Source organism: Heterodontus francisci, chromosome 30, assembly GCF_036365525.1.
Source record: "Heterodontus francisci isolate sHetFra1 chromosome 30, sHetFra1.hap1, whole genome shotgun sequence".
Classification (NCBI taxonomy): Eukaryota; Metazoa; Chordata; class Chondrichthyes; order Heterodontiformes; family Heterodontidae; genus Heterodontus; species Heterodontus francisci.
The window spans coordinates 59793528-59809935 of NC_090400.1; the positions used below are offsets into that span (position 1 = coordinate 59793528).

The 16408-nt window shown below is 47.1% G+C and overlaps 1 protein-coding gene across 1 annotated transcript in view; it reads left to right on the plus strand.

Moving 5' to 3' along the window:
* Positions 1-16408, plus strand: part of ncbp3 (nuclear cap binding subunit 3) — a 65456-nt gene that overhangs the window by 4921 nt on the left and 44127 nt on the right. The window contains exon 2 of the mRNA XM_068010808.1: positions 8312-8377. Coding sequence (XP_067866909.1) covers positions 8312-8377 — 66 coding nt within the window. The remainder of the gene's footprint in view (positions 1-8311; positions 8378-16408) is intronic.

Consider the following 16408-nt stretch of genomic DNA (forward strand, 5'->3'; position numbering starts at 1 on the left):
TAGGATCTCCAATGCAAATACATTATTGTTTCAAAAAAAGATTCTGACAGTGAGTGGCTGAAGTGTTCAGTCACACTGTCGTTATGGAGTAATCCAGTCAGATGGCTCCTGTAAACAGCAACAGGAGGAGCCATTCAGCCCCTTGAGTCTGTTCTGCCATTCAGTTAGACCATGGCTGATCGGTAGCTTAATTCTATTTTCCTGCCTTTGTTCTAATTTGAAGATTGTGACCCCTTGTTCTGGATTCCCCCACCAGAGGAAATAGTTTCTGGAAGGTGTAACGTGGATGAGGTCATAGAGAGTCATACAGTCATTAGGGCACAGAAGGAGGCCATTCAGCCTATTGAGCCCATGCCAGCACTTTGTCGAGCAATTCAACCAGCCCCAGATCTGTTAACCCTGGATTAACTGAGCCAGCTGCCTGTACCCACCTCATCTCTACTGTCTCTATCATTGTGTGAAACTTGATTGCAAAGGGTGGGTAGAGCCAGCAGTGTATACTAACACTTTGTAATATGCTGCAGACTGGATTCCATAGTCTTATCTCTGGCTCCCACAGCAGCTGTTTACAAGGTGCAGGGAACTTGCTGTTTGTCAACATGTCTTCACTGTGCTTACAGTTAACACTGCAGGTCTCCTGGCTCAGGCTGAGCAATATTCCTTGCACAATGTCGTTCACTCTCCATAAACTTGAGCTCATACAAAACTCAGCTTGCCCAAATCCTAATTTACAGCAAGTCCCATTCACCCATCACCCCCTGTACTTGCTTATTGATATTGGGTCCTAGTCCAGCAACGCGTCAAATTTACAATTCTGATCCCTGTTTTCAAATCTTCCCATGGCCTCGTCCCTCCCTATCTCTGTGAACTCTTGCAGCCCCACAACTCTGCCAATTCTGGCCTCTTGTGCATCCCTGATTTTCATTGCTCCACCATTACTGGCTGTGCCTCCAGCTGCCTAGGCCCTAAGCTCTGGAATTCTCGCCTTAAACGTTTGTGTCTGTCTCTGCTTTAAAACACTTCTTAAAACCTACCTCTTTGACTAAACTTTTGGTCGCCTGCTCTAACATTTCCTTCCAGGGCTCGAAGTGCCTTACGACAGTTTACTCCATTAAGGCGCTATATAAATGCAGGTTGTTTTGCACGCACAGTAAGTTGTTGAAGTGTGTATTGGTCCCTAGGACCCAGCTCAGCGCTTACCTTACCAGCATATACAGCAAACTCATGAGGCAATTAGAGACAAACGGTAAAATAAAAGCAAAATACTGCGGATGCTGGAAATCTGAAATAAAAACAGAAGTGCTGGAAATACTCAGCAGATCAGGCAGCATCTGTGGAGAGAGAAGCAGAGTTAATGTTTCAGATCTGTGACCCTTCACCACAAATGCTGCCTGACCTGCTGACTATTTCCAGCACTTTTCTGTTTTGAGAGACAAACGGTATGAGATGAAAAATAAAACAGCTTGTATTTATAAAAAAGTGAAAGACTTGCATTTCTGTAGTGCCTTTCACTACCTCAGGATCTCCAAAAGTGCTCTACCGCCAATGAAGTGTAGTCACTGTTGTAATGCAGGCAGACTGTTGTTGTATAGCACATTATGAAATTGTCTTCAAGCATTAAACACAACGCGTTACTTCAAAATGCTTTGTTTGCTAAGTGGACAGCACAACAGAAAAGTCCCACAAACAGGGCTGAAAGGAATGAGTAGTTAATCTCCTGTTGATTGCTTGAGATATGTTGGCGTAGTCAGTGAAAGTGGCTTGTACTCAAGGAGGTGTCACAGGATCTTTTATATCCACTTATGACCGGGGCCTGTGTTTAACGTCTCATTCGAAAGACAGCACCTCCAACAGGGCAGCACTCCCTTTGGTACTGCACTGAAGCATTGGCCTGGATTATGAGTATGGGACTTGAGCAAACCACCTTCAGACTTCGAGGGGCACGTGCTGCCACTGGGTGAAGGGATGTGTTACTGATGAGTTAAGATCAGGCACCAGTGTATTGAGGGGAAAGGTCAGCTCACTCACTGCTAGAAAGCCAAAGGGCTGTGTTTTGCCTTTTGATACTGAATGTTTGGTGTTTCTCTGTCATTCACCACTACACTTCGCCATGAGGGTGGGATTCGGTGACACATGGGCTGCCCTTAGTGTCAGCCTACAGGGAGCTAACGGTGAGAAGGAGTCTCTTCAGTGGACATATATTAGGCACTGGGAGAAACAATGGGTCTCCAGTTTATTAAAGGCCCAGTAGTGCAGAGGATGCGTGACATGAGTAGTAATATAGAGCATTGATCCCCGGTCAGAGTCCACTCACAGGCACTGAACCTCCTGCAGCTAAAGAGAGCGGAAAGCTTGATTTCCACCCTGGGAGGGTCAGGAATTTGGGGTGGAATCCAGTTACGCCAGAATTCCACCCGATTTGAATTGATCCTTTAATTGTGATCAGGAGTTGATGGGGTAAGGGAACGATTAGATTTTCTGCTTTACTTGATGGGGGTGAGACTGGGAGAACTCTCATTCCACTTCACATACTTTACATCAGCTTCATCAGGACTCGCGCAGTGCAGAGCTACCCAAAATCCTGTGGAGGACATAAAGAGTCTCCAAACCTTTATTATGGAATAATAATCCATCCTGGGAGCTGAAGGATTGAGGAACACCGGTGGTAGTTGACGTTACAGGACAAGTAGTCCAGCGAATGGGAGTTTACATCCTACCATTGCAGTTTGAGAGATATGAATTCAGGTTAAAACAAAATCTGTAAATAAAAAACTGGTCTCAGTAAAAGTAACCATGAAGCTGTCTTCTTCTTTGGCCTCCTTGTCTCGGGAGACAATGGGTAAGTGCTTGGAGGTGGTCACTGGTTTGTGGAGCAGCGCCTGGAGTGGCTATAAAGGCCAATTCTAGAGTGACAGACTCTTCCACAGGTGCTGCAGATAAAATTGGTTGCCAGGGCTGTTACACAGTTGGCTCTCCCCTTGCGCTTCTGTCTTTTTTCCTGCCAACTGCTAAGTCTCTTCGACTCGCCGCGCTTTAGCCCTGCCTTTATGGCTGCCCGCCAGCTCTGGCGATCGCTGGCAACTGACTCCCACGACTTGTGATCAATGTCACAGGACTTCATGTCGCATTTGCAGACATCTTTAAAGCGGAGACATGGACGGCCGGTGGGTCTGATACCAGTGGCGAGCTCGCTGTACAATGTGTCCTTGGGGATCCTGCCATCTTCCATGTGGCTCACATGGCCAAGCCATCTCAAGCGCCGCTAACTCAGTAGGGTGTATAAGCTGGGGATGTTGGCCGCCTCAAGGACTTCTGTGTTGGAGATACAGTCCTGCCGCCTGATGCCAAGGATTCTTCGGAGGCAGCGAAGATGGAATGAATTGAGACGTCGCTCTTGGCTGACATACGTTGTCCAGGCCTCGCTGCCGTAGAGCACGGTACTGAGGACACAGGCTTGATGCACGCGGACTTTTGTGTTCCGTGTCAGTGTGCCATTTTCCCACACCCTCTTGGCCAGTCTGGACATAGCACTGGAAGCCTTACCCATGCGCTTGTTGATTTCTGCATCGAGAGACAGGTTACTGGTGATAGTTGAGCCTAGGTAGGTGAACCCTTGAACCACTTCCAGAGCGTGGTCACCGATATTGATGGATGGAGCATTTCTGACGTCCTGTCCCATGATGTTCGTTTTCTTGAGGCTGATGGTTAGGCCAAATTCGTTGCAGGCAGCCGCAAACCTGTCGATGAGATTCTGCAGACACTCTTCAGTGTGAGATGTTAAAGCAGCATCGTCAGCAAAGAGGAGTTCCCTGATGAGGACTTTCCGTACTTTGGACTTCGCTCTTAGACGGGCAAGGTTGAACAACCTGCCCCCTGATCTTGCGTGGAGGAAAATTCCTTCTTCTGAAGACTTGAACGCATGTGAGAGCAGCAGGGAGAAGAAAATCCCAAAAAGTGTAGGTGCGAGAACACAGCCCTGTTTCACACCACTCAGGATAGGAAAGGGGTCTGATGAGGAGCCACCATGTTGAATTGTGCCTTTCATATTGTCATGGAATGAGGTGATGATACTTTGTAGCTTTGATGGACATCCGATCTTTTCTAGTAGTCTGAAGAGACCACGTCTGCTGACGAGGTCAAAGGCTTTGGTGAGATCAATGAAAGCAACGTAGAGGGGCATCTGTTGTTCGTGGCATTTCTCCTGTAGCTGGCGAAGGGAGAACAGCTTGTCAATGGTGGATCTCTGTGCTCGAAAGCCACACTGTGCCTCAGGGTAGACATGCTCGGCCAGCTTAAGGAGCCTGTTTAAAGCGACTCGAGCGAAGACTTTCCCCACTATGCTCAGCATAGTGGTCTCAGTAAAAGTAACCGTGAAGCTGTCAGACTGTCATAAAAGCCCATCTGATTCACTAATGTCCTTTAGGGAAGGAAACCAGCCATCCTCGCCAGGTCTGGGTCTCTATGTGACTCCAGTCCCACATCAACATGGTTATTTCGTAACTGCCTTCTGGCCTATCAAGCGCCTCAATCATATTAAAACTGCCGCAAAGAATCAGATGGCAGCAGTTCAGGAAAGTGGCTTATCGCCATCGAGGGATGCTGCTCTTGGCAGCAATGAGAGTGGATTAAAAATAGTTTCTATTCAGGAGACTCTGTAAAGAATGTTATACTGAATATAATCAAAAGCACCATCACATGTAAGAATAAGTCCTGGAGGCTCTGAAGTGAATGTGTCACCCTGGAAAGTACTGAGACAACAAAGTGCTCAGGTTTCAGCCTGGTCTGTGTTGATTTGCCTGATCTCAGATGAGATGTCATTTGGGGTACTGTGTCTGATATTGATCCAGGCTTATGCTCATGATCATTGTCCAGAATCCCCCTTGCAAGAAGTCCGAGGCTTAAAAGGTTAAATTATGAGGACGGTTTGCATGAACTTGGCTTGTATTGCGTGTTTAGAAGGTTGATGCGTGATCTAATTGAGTATTTAAAATGTTACGAGGATTCAATAGGTAGGGTAAGTGTATCAAGGGGTATCAGGTTAAGGCCTGAAAATAGAGGTAAAGTAGAGATCAGCCATGATCTGCTTGAATGGTAGAACTCGCTGTAGGGGCTGAATGGCCTCCTTTCCTATAATACATAGATATTGGTTGAGGAGAGGGTAGGGCTTGTGTGATGATTCCCCAACAGTCTAATAGACTAATGTTTGAAGAATGGCGAAGAGAACAAGGTACCAGAGACAGCTGGGTACCCCAGTGAGAGTCAGCCCCTTCAGCAACTATCCCCCAGTGAGAGTCAGCACCTTCAGCAACTGTCCCCCAGTGAGAGTCAACACCTTCAGGAACTGTCCGCCAGTGAGAGTCAGCACCTTCAGGGACTGTTCCCCAGTGAGAGTCAGCACCTTCAGGAACTGTACACCACTGAGAGTGAGCACCTTCAGGAACTGTATCCCAGTGAGAGTCAGCATCTTCAGGAACTGTACACCAGTGAGAGTGAGCACCTTCAGGAACTGTACACCAGTGGGAGTCAGCACCTTCAGGAACTGTATCCCAGTGGGAGTCAGCACCTTCAGGAACTGTATCCCAGTGGGAGTCAGCACCTTCAGGAACTGTATCCCAGTGGGAGTCAGCACCTTCAGGAACTGTATCCCAGTGGGAGTCAGCACCTTCAGGAACTGTATCCCAGTGGGAGTCAGCACCTTCAGGAACTGTATCCCAGTGGGAGTCAGCACCTTCAGGAACTGTATCCCAGTGGGAGTCAGCACCTTCAGGAACTGTATCCCAGTGGGAGTCAGCACCTTCAGGAACTGTATCCCAGTGGGAGTCAGCACCTTCAGGAACTGTATCCCAGTGGGAGTCAGCACCTTCAGGAACTGTATCCCAGTGGGAGTCAGCACCTTCAGGAACTGTATCCCAGTGGGAGTCAGCACCTTCAGGAACTGTATCCCAGTGGGAGTCAGCACCTTCAGGAACTGTATCCCAGTGGGAGTCAGCACCTTCAGGAACTGTATCCCAGTGGGAGTCAGCACCTTCAGGAACTGTATCCCAGTGGGAGTCAGCACCTTCAGGAACTGTATCCCAGTGGGAGTCAGCACCTTCAGGAACTGTATCCCAGTGGGAGTCAGCACCTTCAGGAACTGTATCCCAGTGGGAGTCAGCACCTTCAGGAACTGTATCCCAGTGGGAGTCAGCACCTTCAGGAACTGTATCCCAGTGGGAGTCAGCACCTTCAGGAACTGTATCCCAGTGGGAGTCAGCACCTTCAGGAACTGTATCCCAGTGGGAGTCAGCACCTTCAGGAACTGTATCCCAGTGGGAGTCAGCACCTTCAGGAACTGTATCCCAGTGGGAGTCAGCACCTTCAGGAACTGTATCCCAGTGGGAGTCAGCAGCTTCAGGAACTGTATCCCAGTGGGAGTCAGCACCTTCAGGAACTGTATCCCAGTGGGAGTCAGCACCTTCAGGAAGTGTCCCCCAGTGAGAGTCAGCACCTTCAGGAAGTGTCCCCCAGTGAGAGTCAGCACCTTCAGGAAGTGTCCCCCAGTGAGAGTCAGCACCTTCAGGAAGTGTCCCCCAGTGAGAGTCAGCACCTTCAGGAAGTGTCCCCCAGTGAGAGTCAGCACCTTCAGGAAGTGTCCCCCAGTGAGAGTCAGCACCTTCAGGAAGTGTCCCCCAGTGAGAGTCAGCACCTTCAGGAAGTGTCCCCCAGTGAGAGTCAGCACCTTCAGGAAGTGTCCCCCAGTGAGAGTCAGCACCTTCAGGAAGTGTCCCCCAGTGAGAGTCAGCACCTTCAGGAAGTTTCCCCCAGTGAGAGTCAGCAACCTCAGGAAGTGTCCCCCAGTGAGAGTCAGCACCTTCAGGAAGTGTCCCCCAGTGAGAGTCAGCACCTTCAGGAAGTGTCCCCCAGTGAGAGTCAGCACCTTCAGGAAGTGTCCCCCAGTGAGATTCAGCACCTTCAGGAAGTGTCCCCCAGTGAGAGTCAGCACCTTCAGGAAGTGTCCCCCAGTGAGAGTCAGCACCTTCAGGAAGTGTCCCCCAGTGAGAGTCAGCACCTTCAGGAAGTGTCCCCCAGTGGGAGTCAGCACCTTCAGGAAGTGTCCCCCAGTGAGAGTCAGCACCTTCAGGAAGTGTCCCCCAGTGAGAGTCAGCACCTTCAGGAAGTGTCCCCCAGTGAGAGTCAGCACCTTCAGGAAGTGTCCCCCAGTGAGAGTCAGCACCTTCAGGAAGTGTCCCCCAGTGAGAGTCAGCACCTTCAGGAAGTGTCCCCCAGTGAGAGTCAGCACCTTCAGGAAGTGTCCCCCAGTGAGAGTCAGCACCTTCAGGAAGTGTCCCCCAGTGAGAGTCAGCACCTTCAGGAAGTGTCCCCCAGTGAGAGTCAGCACCTTCAGGAAGTGTCCCCCAGTGAGAGTCAGCACCTTCAGGAAGTGTCCCCCAGTGAGAGTCAGCACCTTCAGGAAGTGTCCCCCAGTGAGAGTCAGCACCTTCAGGAAGTGTCCCCCAGTGAGAGTCAGCACCTTCAGGAAGTGTCCCCCAGTGAGAGTCAGCACCTTCAGGAAGTGTCCCCCAGTGAGAGTCAGCACCTTCAGGAAGTGTCCCCCAGTGAGAGTCAGCACCTTCAGGAAGAGTCCCCCAGTGAGAGTCAGCACCTTCAGGAAGAGTCCCCCAGTGAGAGTCAGCACCTTCAGGAACTGCCCCCCAGTGAGAGTCAGCACCTTCAGGAACTGCCCCCCAGTGAGAGTCAGCACCTTCAGGAACTGCCCCCCAGTGAGAGTCAGCACCTTCAGGAACTGCCCCCCAGTGAGAGTCAGCACCTTCAGGAACTGCCCCCCAGTGAGAGTCAGCACCTTCAGGAACTGCCCCCCAGTGAGAGTCAGCACCTTCAGGAACTGCCCCCCAGTGAGAGTCAGCACCTTCAGGAACTGCCCCCCAGTGAGAGTCAGCACCTTCAGGAACTGCCCCCCAGTGAGAGTCAGCACCTTCAGGAACTGCCCCCCAGTGAGAGTCAGCACCTTCAGGAACTGCCCCCCAGTGAGAGTCAGCACCTTCAGGAACTGCCCCCCAGTGAGAGTCAGCACCTTCAGGAAGTGTCCCCCAGTGAGAGTCAGCACCTTCAGGAAGTGTCCCCCAGTGAGAGTCAGCACCTTCAGGAAGTGTCCCCCAGTGAGATACTGAGCTCATGTCAAGGCTGTGAATCTCACTGTAATGCTGTGTTGGGTGTCTGCCAGTGTGTTTGATCATGCAGAATTTCAAAAACCTGGGTTGATGATCGCGGTGATGCGACTTAATCATTTTTTCTTTCAATTCCTTTTATATAGGACACCAGCAGGCGTTATGAGAACAAGGCTGGTACATTCATCACTGGCATTGATGTCACCTCAAAGGTACAAACTGCTTTCATCTCTGTCCAGATTTGGGATGTGGTTTAATAATCTCGGGGAATATTTATCGCTGTGAGTGAATGATGGAATGGTTTCTAGCTGTGGGTTCCAGGCAGATGGCGATTAGGTCTCCTTTAAGGCACTGGTTCACTCTGTGTTGTACTATCTGTCACAGGAGATGTTAGCCGAGGAGAGGGATTATCCGTAAACTCCAAGCATCCTGGCATGGTGAGCGGCCCACCTCTAAAGAGGTTTGTGCTGCGTGGCTCACTATGATGGGTTGGCTGAGATAGGCAACCTGTCGTACCAGTAGAGTTACATAAGACACAAGAAATAGGAGCAGGAGTAGACTATATGGCCCATCGAGCAAGCTCTGCCATTCAATACGATCATGGCTGATCTTCGGCCTCAATTCCATTTTCCCGCCCACTCCCCATATCCTTTGATTCCCTGAGAGACCAAAAATCTATCTATCCCAGCCTTAAATGTATTAACGATGGCACATCCACAACCCCCTGGCGTGGAGAATTCCAAAGATTCACAACCCTTTGAGTGAAGAAATTTCTCCTCATCTCAGTCATAAATGATCAGCCCCTTATCCTGAAACTTTGCCCCCGTGTTCTAGATTCCCCAGACAGGGGAAGCAACCTCTCTGTCTGCCCTGTCAAACTCCTTCAGAATCTTGTAAGCTTCAATGAGATCACCTCTCATTCTTCTAAACTCCAGAGCCCATGGACCCAATTTACTCAGCCCTTCATTACAGGACAACCCTCTCATCCCAGAGACCAATCTAGTGAACCTTCGCCTCCAGTGCAAGTATATTTTTTCTTAAATATGGAGACCAAAACTGCACACACTATTCCAGATGTGGTCTCATGAAAGCCCTGTACAATTGTAGTAAGACTTCTTTATTCTTGTACTCCAATCCGCTTGAATAAGGCCAATATACCATTTGCTTTCCTAATTGTTTGCTGTACCTGCATGCTAACTTTGTGTTCCATGAACAAGTACACCCAAGTCTCTCTGAACGTCAACACTTAACAAGTTTCAAGCCTTTTATAAAACATTCTGCTTTTCTATACTTACTGCCAAAGTGAGTAACTTCACACTTCCCTACATTATACTCCATCTGCCACCTTGTTACCCACTCACTTAAACGGTCTATATCTCTGTATATTTCTTTGCAGCCTCTTTGTGTCCTCACGGCTTGCATTCCCATCTACCTTTGTATCGTCAGCAAACTTAGGTACATTACTGTCTTGTCTCTTCATGTAAGTCATTAATATAGATTATAAATAGCTGAGGCCCAAGCATGGATCCTTGTGGCATTCCACTAGTCACAGCCTGTCAACTTGAAAATGTCCCTTTTAACCGTTTTTGCTTCCTGTCCATTAACCAATCCTCTATCCTTGCTCATATATTAACCCCAACTCCATGAGCCCTTGTCTTGCATATTAACAGAAAGCGGCCAAACCTCCATCCTAATCCTTGCAATGCAATTCTTCAATAAAGTTCCAGAATGGGCGTGTGATTGACAAATGAACTTTAAGTGTGAGGTGGTGCATTTTGATGGGAAGTTTTGGGGGGCACCTAATGCTTGAAAAATGAATCAAAATGGGTTAGAGGAGCAGAAGGTTTGAAGTTACTGATTTACAAATCATTAAAGTAGCAACTTGGGTCAATGTGCCATTATTTTTTTTAAAAAAAGCAAACCAAGAACTGGGGTTCATTTCTAGACCAATTGAATTGAAGAGCAGAAAAGTTAATTTGCATAGAATCTTGGTTAGACCACACATGGATTACTGTGAACAGTTCTGGTCTCCATATTATTAATAGGATATAGAGGCTTTGGAGAAGGTGCAGAAAAGATTCACAAGGGTGATACCGGAACTGAAAGGTTATAACTATCCGTAAAGATTGAACAGGCTGGAGCTTTTCTCAAGAAAAGAGAAGGCTGAGGAGGGGTGGCCTCCTAGAGTTTTTTAAAATTATAAAAGTGTTTGATAGGGAAGTTATAGAGAAGATGTTTCCACTTGCGGGCGAGACCAGAGCTAAGAGCCATAGATATAATCACTAATAAATCCAATCGGGAATTCAGGGTAAACTTCTTTACCGAGAGAGTGGTGCGAATGTGGAACTCGCGACCACAGGGAGTTGTTGAGGTGGGAGGATTACTGTTATGAAGGTGCTTCTCTTTTTAAAATTTTTTTTTTGAGGATTCATGTGTTAGTATTGTGGAGACGGATTCACTGGAGAACTGAAGTAATTCCATAGATGTTGGACTTTTTTTTTTAAAAGAGGTCGCCAGAAGAACACTTGAGGTCTTGTTTGAAAACAACCTTTACTGGAAGTCACAGGCCTTAAACTCAATAAACAACAGAAATCTTGGTGACTTGGAGATGTTTATGGAGAAGTGACATGTCATGATTTATGAGGGTCAGGTGGTTCTGACTTGCTGTTTGTTTTCGCTTCTGCAATATTGCTTTGGTTCAGTTGGGGTGTAGACTGTGTTTGAAAGCAGTTGGAGATCAACCTGCAAAGAGAGAAACACCCAGCTTGCTTCCTTCCTCTTGTCTCTATGAAATGCCGCATTTCTCCTAAGGAGCTCCTGGAAAGCTTGCCAGATTAATTCTTGATGCTGCCTGAAAAGAACTGCTCCAAAAAAGATCCCAGTGACCCATCTACGTGTACTTGGATGCCAGACTTAATGCCATTTTGGGACACAACATATCTCGTCCGTTTTCTTCAAAAATTAACAAGTATTTGGCCAAAGTAATTTTTTTTTGTTTTGTTTTTGTTAAAGAGCTCTGCAAAGAAAACCTCCTTATTTTCCGGTTAACCGGGGGAAGTCTTGTTTTATAATAAACTGATAATTTTGTTTATTAAAGAAACCTGGTTGGTGTATTTTATTTGGGGATAAAGAGTAGAGTATATGATTGACTGAATCGGTAACTGGATAAACATTTAAGTATATGTTGTGACCTGTGGAGAAGTGAAACTAGAAAAGACAGTGCACTCCTCCCGCCTCGGTCATAAAATGTAATTGGGAGCTCTGTGCGGGATAGCCCAAAACCGACGACGTGCAATTGTAAGTGGGGTAATAATAATTGAAATGGGAAAAGGAAAGATAAACAGGTTTCTTGTGCATTGGAGTAAAGTTTACACTACCAGAATGTCTTTGTCAATTGCTATGACTTTTCTGGAGAAGGAGGATGTATCCCTGAATGATTAGAGAAACTTAATAGCACTGGAAGCAAAATTGGAGTTAGAGTTAAAACCAGGAGTTAAGAGAGCAGACATAATTAAAGTAGAGTCATAGAGTTTTACAGTACAGAAACAGGCCCTTCGGCCCAACGCACCTGCGCTGAACATCAAGCACCTGTCCAAAACTAATCCCACTTCCCCACAGTTGGCCCGTAGCCTTGCATGTTATGGCGTTTCAAGTGCTCATCTAAATGCTTCTTAAATGTCATGAGTGTTCCAGCGTCTACCACCCCTTCAGGTAGTGTGTTCCAGATTCCAACCACCCTCTGGGTGAAAACATTTCTCCTCAACTCCTCTCCAAGCCTCCTGCCCCTTACCTTAAATCTATGCCCCCTAGTTATTGACCCCTCCGCTAAGGGAAAAAGTTTCTTCCTATCTATCCTATCAGTGCCCCTCATAATTTTGTATACCTCAATCAGGTCCCCCCTCAGCCTTCTCCCGCTCCAAGGAAAACAACCCCAGCCTATCCAGTCTCTCTCCATAACTGAAATGCTCCAGCCCAGGCAACATCCTGGTGAATCTCCTCTGCACCCCCTCCATTGTAATCACATCTTTCCTATAATGTGGTAACCGGAACTGTACACAATACGCCAGCTGTGGCCTAACTAGCATTTTATACTGCTCCATCATAACCTCCCTGCTTTTATATTCTATGCCTCGACTAATAAAGGCAAGTATCCCGTTGGCCTTCCTAACCACCTTATCTACCTGTGCTGCTGCCTTCAGTGATCTATGGACAAGCACCCCAAGGTGCCTCTGTACTCCCTACGGTCCTACCATCCATTGTATATTCTCTTGCCTTGTTAATCCTCCCAAAGTGCATCACCTCTCATTTTTCAGGATTAAACTCCATTTGCCACTGCTCCTTACCATCTTACCAGCCCATCTATATCTCCCTGTAATCTGAGGCTTTCCTCCTCACTATTTACAACACCGCCAATTTTCGTGTCATCTGCGAACTTACTGATCATACCTCCTATATTCACGTCTAGATCATTAATGTACACTACAGACAGTAAGGGTCCCAGCACCGATCCCTGCGGTACACCACTGATCACAGGCTTGCATTCACAAAAACGACCCTTGACCATCACCCTCTGCCTCCTGCCACTAAGCCAATTTTGAATCCAATTTGCCAAATTACCCTGGATCCCATGGGCTCTTACCTTCTTAACCAATCTGCCATGGAGGACCTTATCAAAAGCCTTACTGAAGTCCATGTAGACTACATCAATTGCTTTACCCTCATCTACACACCTAGTCACCTCCTTGAAAAATTCAATCAAATTTGTTAGACATGATCTCCCCCTGACAAAGCAATGCTGACTATCCCTGATCAATCCCTGCCTCTCCAACTGGAGATTAATCCTGTCTCAGAATTTTTTCCAATAATTTCCCTACCACCGACTTTAAACTCTCAGGCCTATAATTACCTGGTTTATCCCTGCTACCCTTCTTGAATAATGGTACCACATTCGCTGTCCTCCAGTCCTCTGGCACCTCTCCTGTGGCCAGAGAGGATTTGAAAATTTGTGTCAGAGCCCCCGCTATCTGCTCCCTTGCCTCACATAGCAGCCTGGGATGCATCTCATCTGGGCCTAGGGATATATCCACCTTCAAGCCCACTAATACAGCCAATACTTCCTCCTTTTCAATGCTAATTTGATCAAGTATATCACAATCCCCCTCCCTGATCACCACACCTACATCATCCCTCTCCATAGTGAACACAGATGAAAAGTAATTGTTCAAAGCCTCACCTATGTCCATCCACACACACATTGCATCTTAGATCCCTAATGGGCCCCACTTTTTGCCTGGTTATCCTGTTGCCCCTAACATATTTATAAAATGCCTTGGGGTTTTCCTTTATCTTGTCTGCCAGTGATTTTTCATGCCCCCTCTTCGCTTTCCTAATTATTTTTTAAGTACCCCCCCTACACTTTCCATACTCCTCTTGGGCCTCCGCTGTTTTCAGCGCTCTGAATCTGCCATGAGCCTCCTTTTTTTTCCTTATCCGATCCTCTATATCCCTTAACATCTAGGGTTCCCTGGACTTGTTGGTCCTACTCTTCACCTTTACGGGAACATGCTGGACCTGAACCCTGCAATTCCCTTTCTAAATGACTCCACTAATAAATAAAAAATAAATTTAAAAAATAAAGTAAATAAATAAACTGGTCTGATGTAGACTTTCCTATAAGAAGCTGCTTCCAGTTCATTTTGGCCAGATCCTGTTTTATCATATTGAAGTCTGCCTTCCCCCAATTCAGTACTCTTATTTCCGGTCCCTCTATCTCCTTTTCCATAACAACCTTAAATCTTAGAGTTATGGTCACTATCCCCGAAATGCTCCCCCACTGCCACTTCTACCACTTGTCCAGCTTCATTCCCTAGGATTAAGACCAGTACCGCTCCTCGTCTTATAGGACTCTACATGCTCCTAAATGCACTTGAAGAATTCCGCCCCCTTTAAGCTTTTTGCACTAATACTATCCCCTCTAATATAGGGTAAGTTGAAATCCCCTACTATTATTACCCTATTATTTTTGCACCTCTCAGAGATTTGCCTACATATCTGCTCCTCTAACAATGTCTGACTGTTTGGAGGCCTGTCGTACACTCCCAGCCAAGTGATTGCCCCCTTTTTGTTTTTAAGTTCTACCCATATGGCCTCATTAGAGGAACCTTCTAGGATATCATCCCTCCTTACTGCAGTAATTGACTCCTTAATCAACAGCGCAATGCCACCTCCTCTTTTACTCCTCCCCTATCACGTCTGAAGATTCTATACCCTGGGATATTAAGCTGCCAGTCCTGCCCTTCCCTCAACCATGACTCAGTGATAACAATAATATCATATTCCCATGTGTTAATCCCCTCAATTCATCTGTCTTACTAGTAAGACTCCTTGCATTAAAATAGATACAATCCAGCCTTGCATTATTTGCTTGAGCCTTAACAGGTCTATATTTACTCTGCCCTCCAGACTGACTTAGCTTCTCATTTATATTTGTGGTGCAGTGGTTAGCACCTCAGCCTCACAGCTCCAGCGACCTGGGTTCAATTCTGGGTACTGCCTGTGTGGAGTTTGCAAGTTCTCCCTGTGACCGCGTGGGTTTTCGCCAGATGCTCCGGTTTCCTCCCACAGCCGAAGACTTGCAGGTTGATAGGGGCAATTTATAATGGCCAATTTACCTAATATAGGTAGGTGGTATGGGAATTGAGGGAAGGTGGGGATGTGAGAGGGTAATGGGATTAATGTGGGATTAGTATAAATGGGTGGTTGATGGTCGGACTCAGTGGGCCGAAGGGCCTGTTTCAGTGCTGTATAAATAAATAAATAAATAAATCCTACTGTGCTTCCACTCTGTATCCTATCCCCCTGCCAAATTAGTTTAAACCCCCTCCCAACAAGGATGTTGGTCCCGTTCCAGTTCAGGTGCAACCGGCCCTTCTTATACAGATCCCACCTTCGCCAGAAACAGGCTCAGTGATCCAGGAAACTAAAGCCCTCCCTCCTGCACCATCTCCTCAACCATGCATTCATCTGCTCTAACCTATTAATATACTCACTAGCCCGTGGCACCAGAAGAAGCCCAGCGAATACAACCCTTGAGGTCCGACTTTTTAATCTGCTACCTAGCTCCCTAAATTCTTTTTGCAGGACCTCATCCCTCTTTCTACCTATGTCATTGGCACCAATGTGGACCATGACCTCCGGCTGTGCACCCTCACCCTCCAGAATACTTTGTAGCCGCTCAGTGATATTGAAGACACTTGCACCAGGGTGGCAACATACCATCCTGGAATCACATCTGCGACCACAAAAATGCCTATCTGTTCCTCTAACCATAGAATCCCCTATCACTATTGCCCTCTTGTCCCTTTTTCTCCATCCCAGCACAGCCGGGTCAGCCATGACAGTCTGGTCACGACTCTTGGTGCATTCTCCAGAGGAACCCCCTCTCTCATCGGTACTCAGAACTGAATATCGGTTAGAAAGTGGGTTGTCCACGGGGACTCCTGCACTACCTACTCTGACTTCTTTGTCTGGCAGCCACCCAGTCACCCCCCAACTGTGCTCGCCTAGACACCGGCTTGACTACCTCCTGAAACGTGCCATCCACGTATTCCTCCACCCCGCGGATGCGCCGCAGTGACTCCAGCTGCCGCTTGAGCTCCGAAACCCGAAGCTCGAGCTTCTGCAACCGGAGACACTTTCTGCAGACATGTTCGCCAAGGTCACAAGGCACGTCCACAACTTCCCACATAATAGCACAGCATTTGAAATTGGAAGAAGAAAAAGGCGATCCAAATGGTAGTTCAGTTGAATTAGTTAGGATTCAGTTGTAATTGGAAATGAAAAAACTCGAGCTTGTAAGAGAATTGACAATGAAGAAACCTGAGCTTGAGGAAAAGGAAAGAGAAGGAAAGGAAGGGAATTTGAATTAGAAATGCTGGAACTAAGACAAAAAGTGACCTTGACTCCAAGGAAAATTCTGGTGAGGAAAGATCTGACTCCAGCCCAGGACCCAATGGAGAGCTGTTTAGATTTGTGCAAGTCCTCCCAAAGTTTGCGAAAAGGGGCGTAAAGGTATTTTTCATTTCTTTTGAAAAGATAGCCAGACAGGTGAAATGGCCAAAGGAAAGCTGGATACTGCTTATGCAGAGCAGGTTGATGGGCAGAGCTCATGAAGCTTTCTGAGCAGGCTTCTGCAGAATATGAGATAGCAAAAAAAAAGCTATTCTTACTGCTTGTGTGTTAGT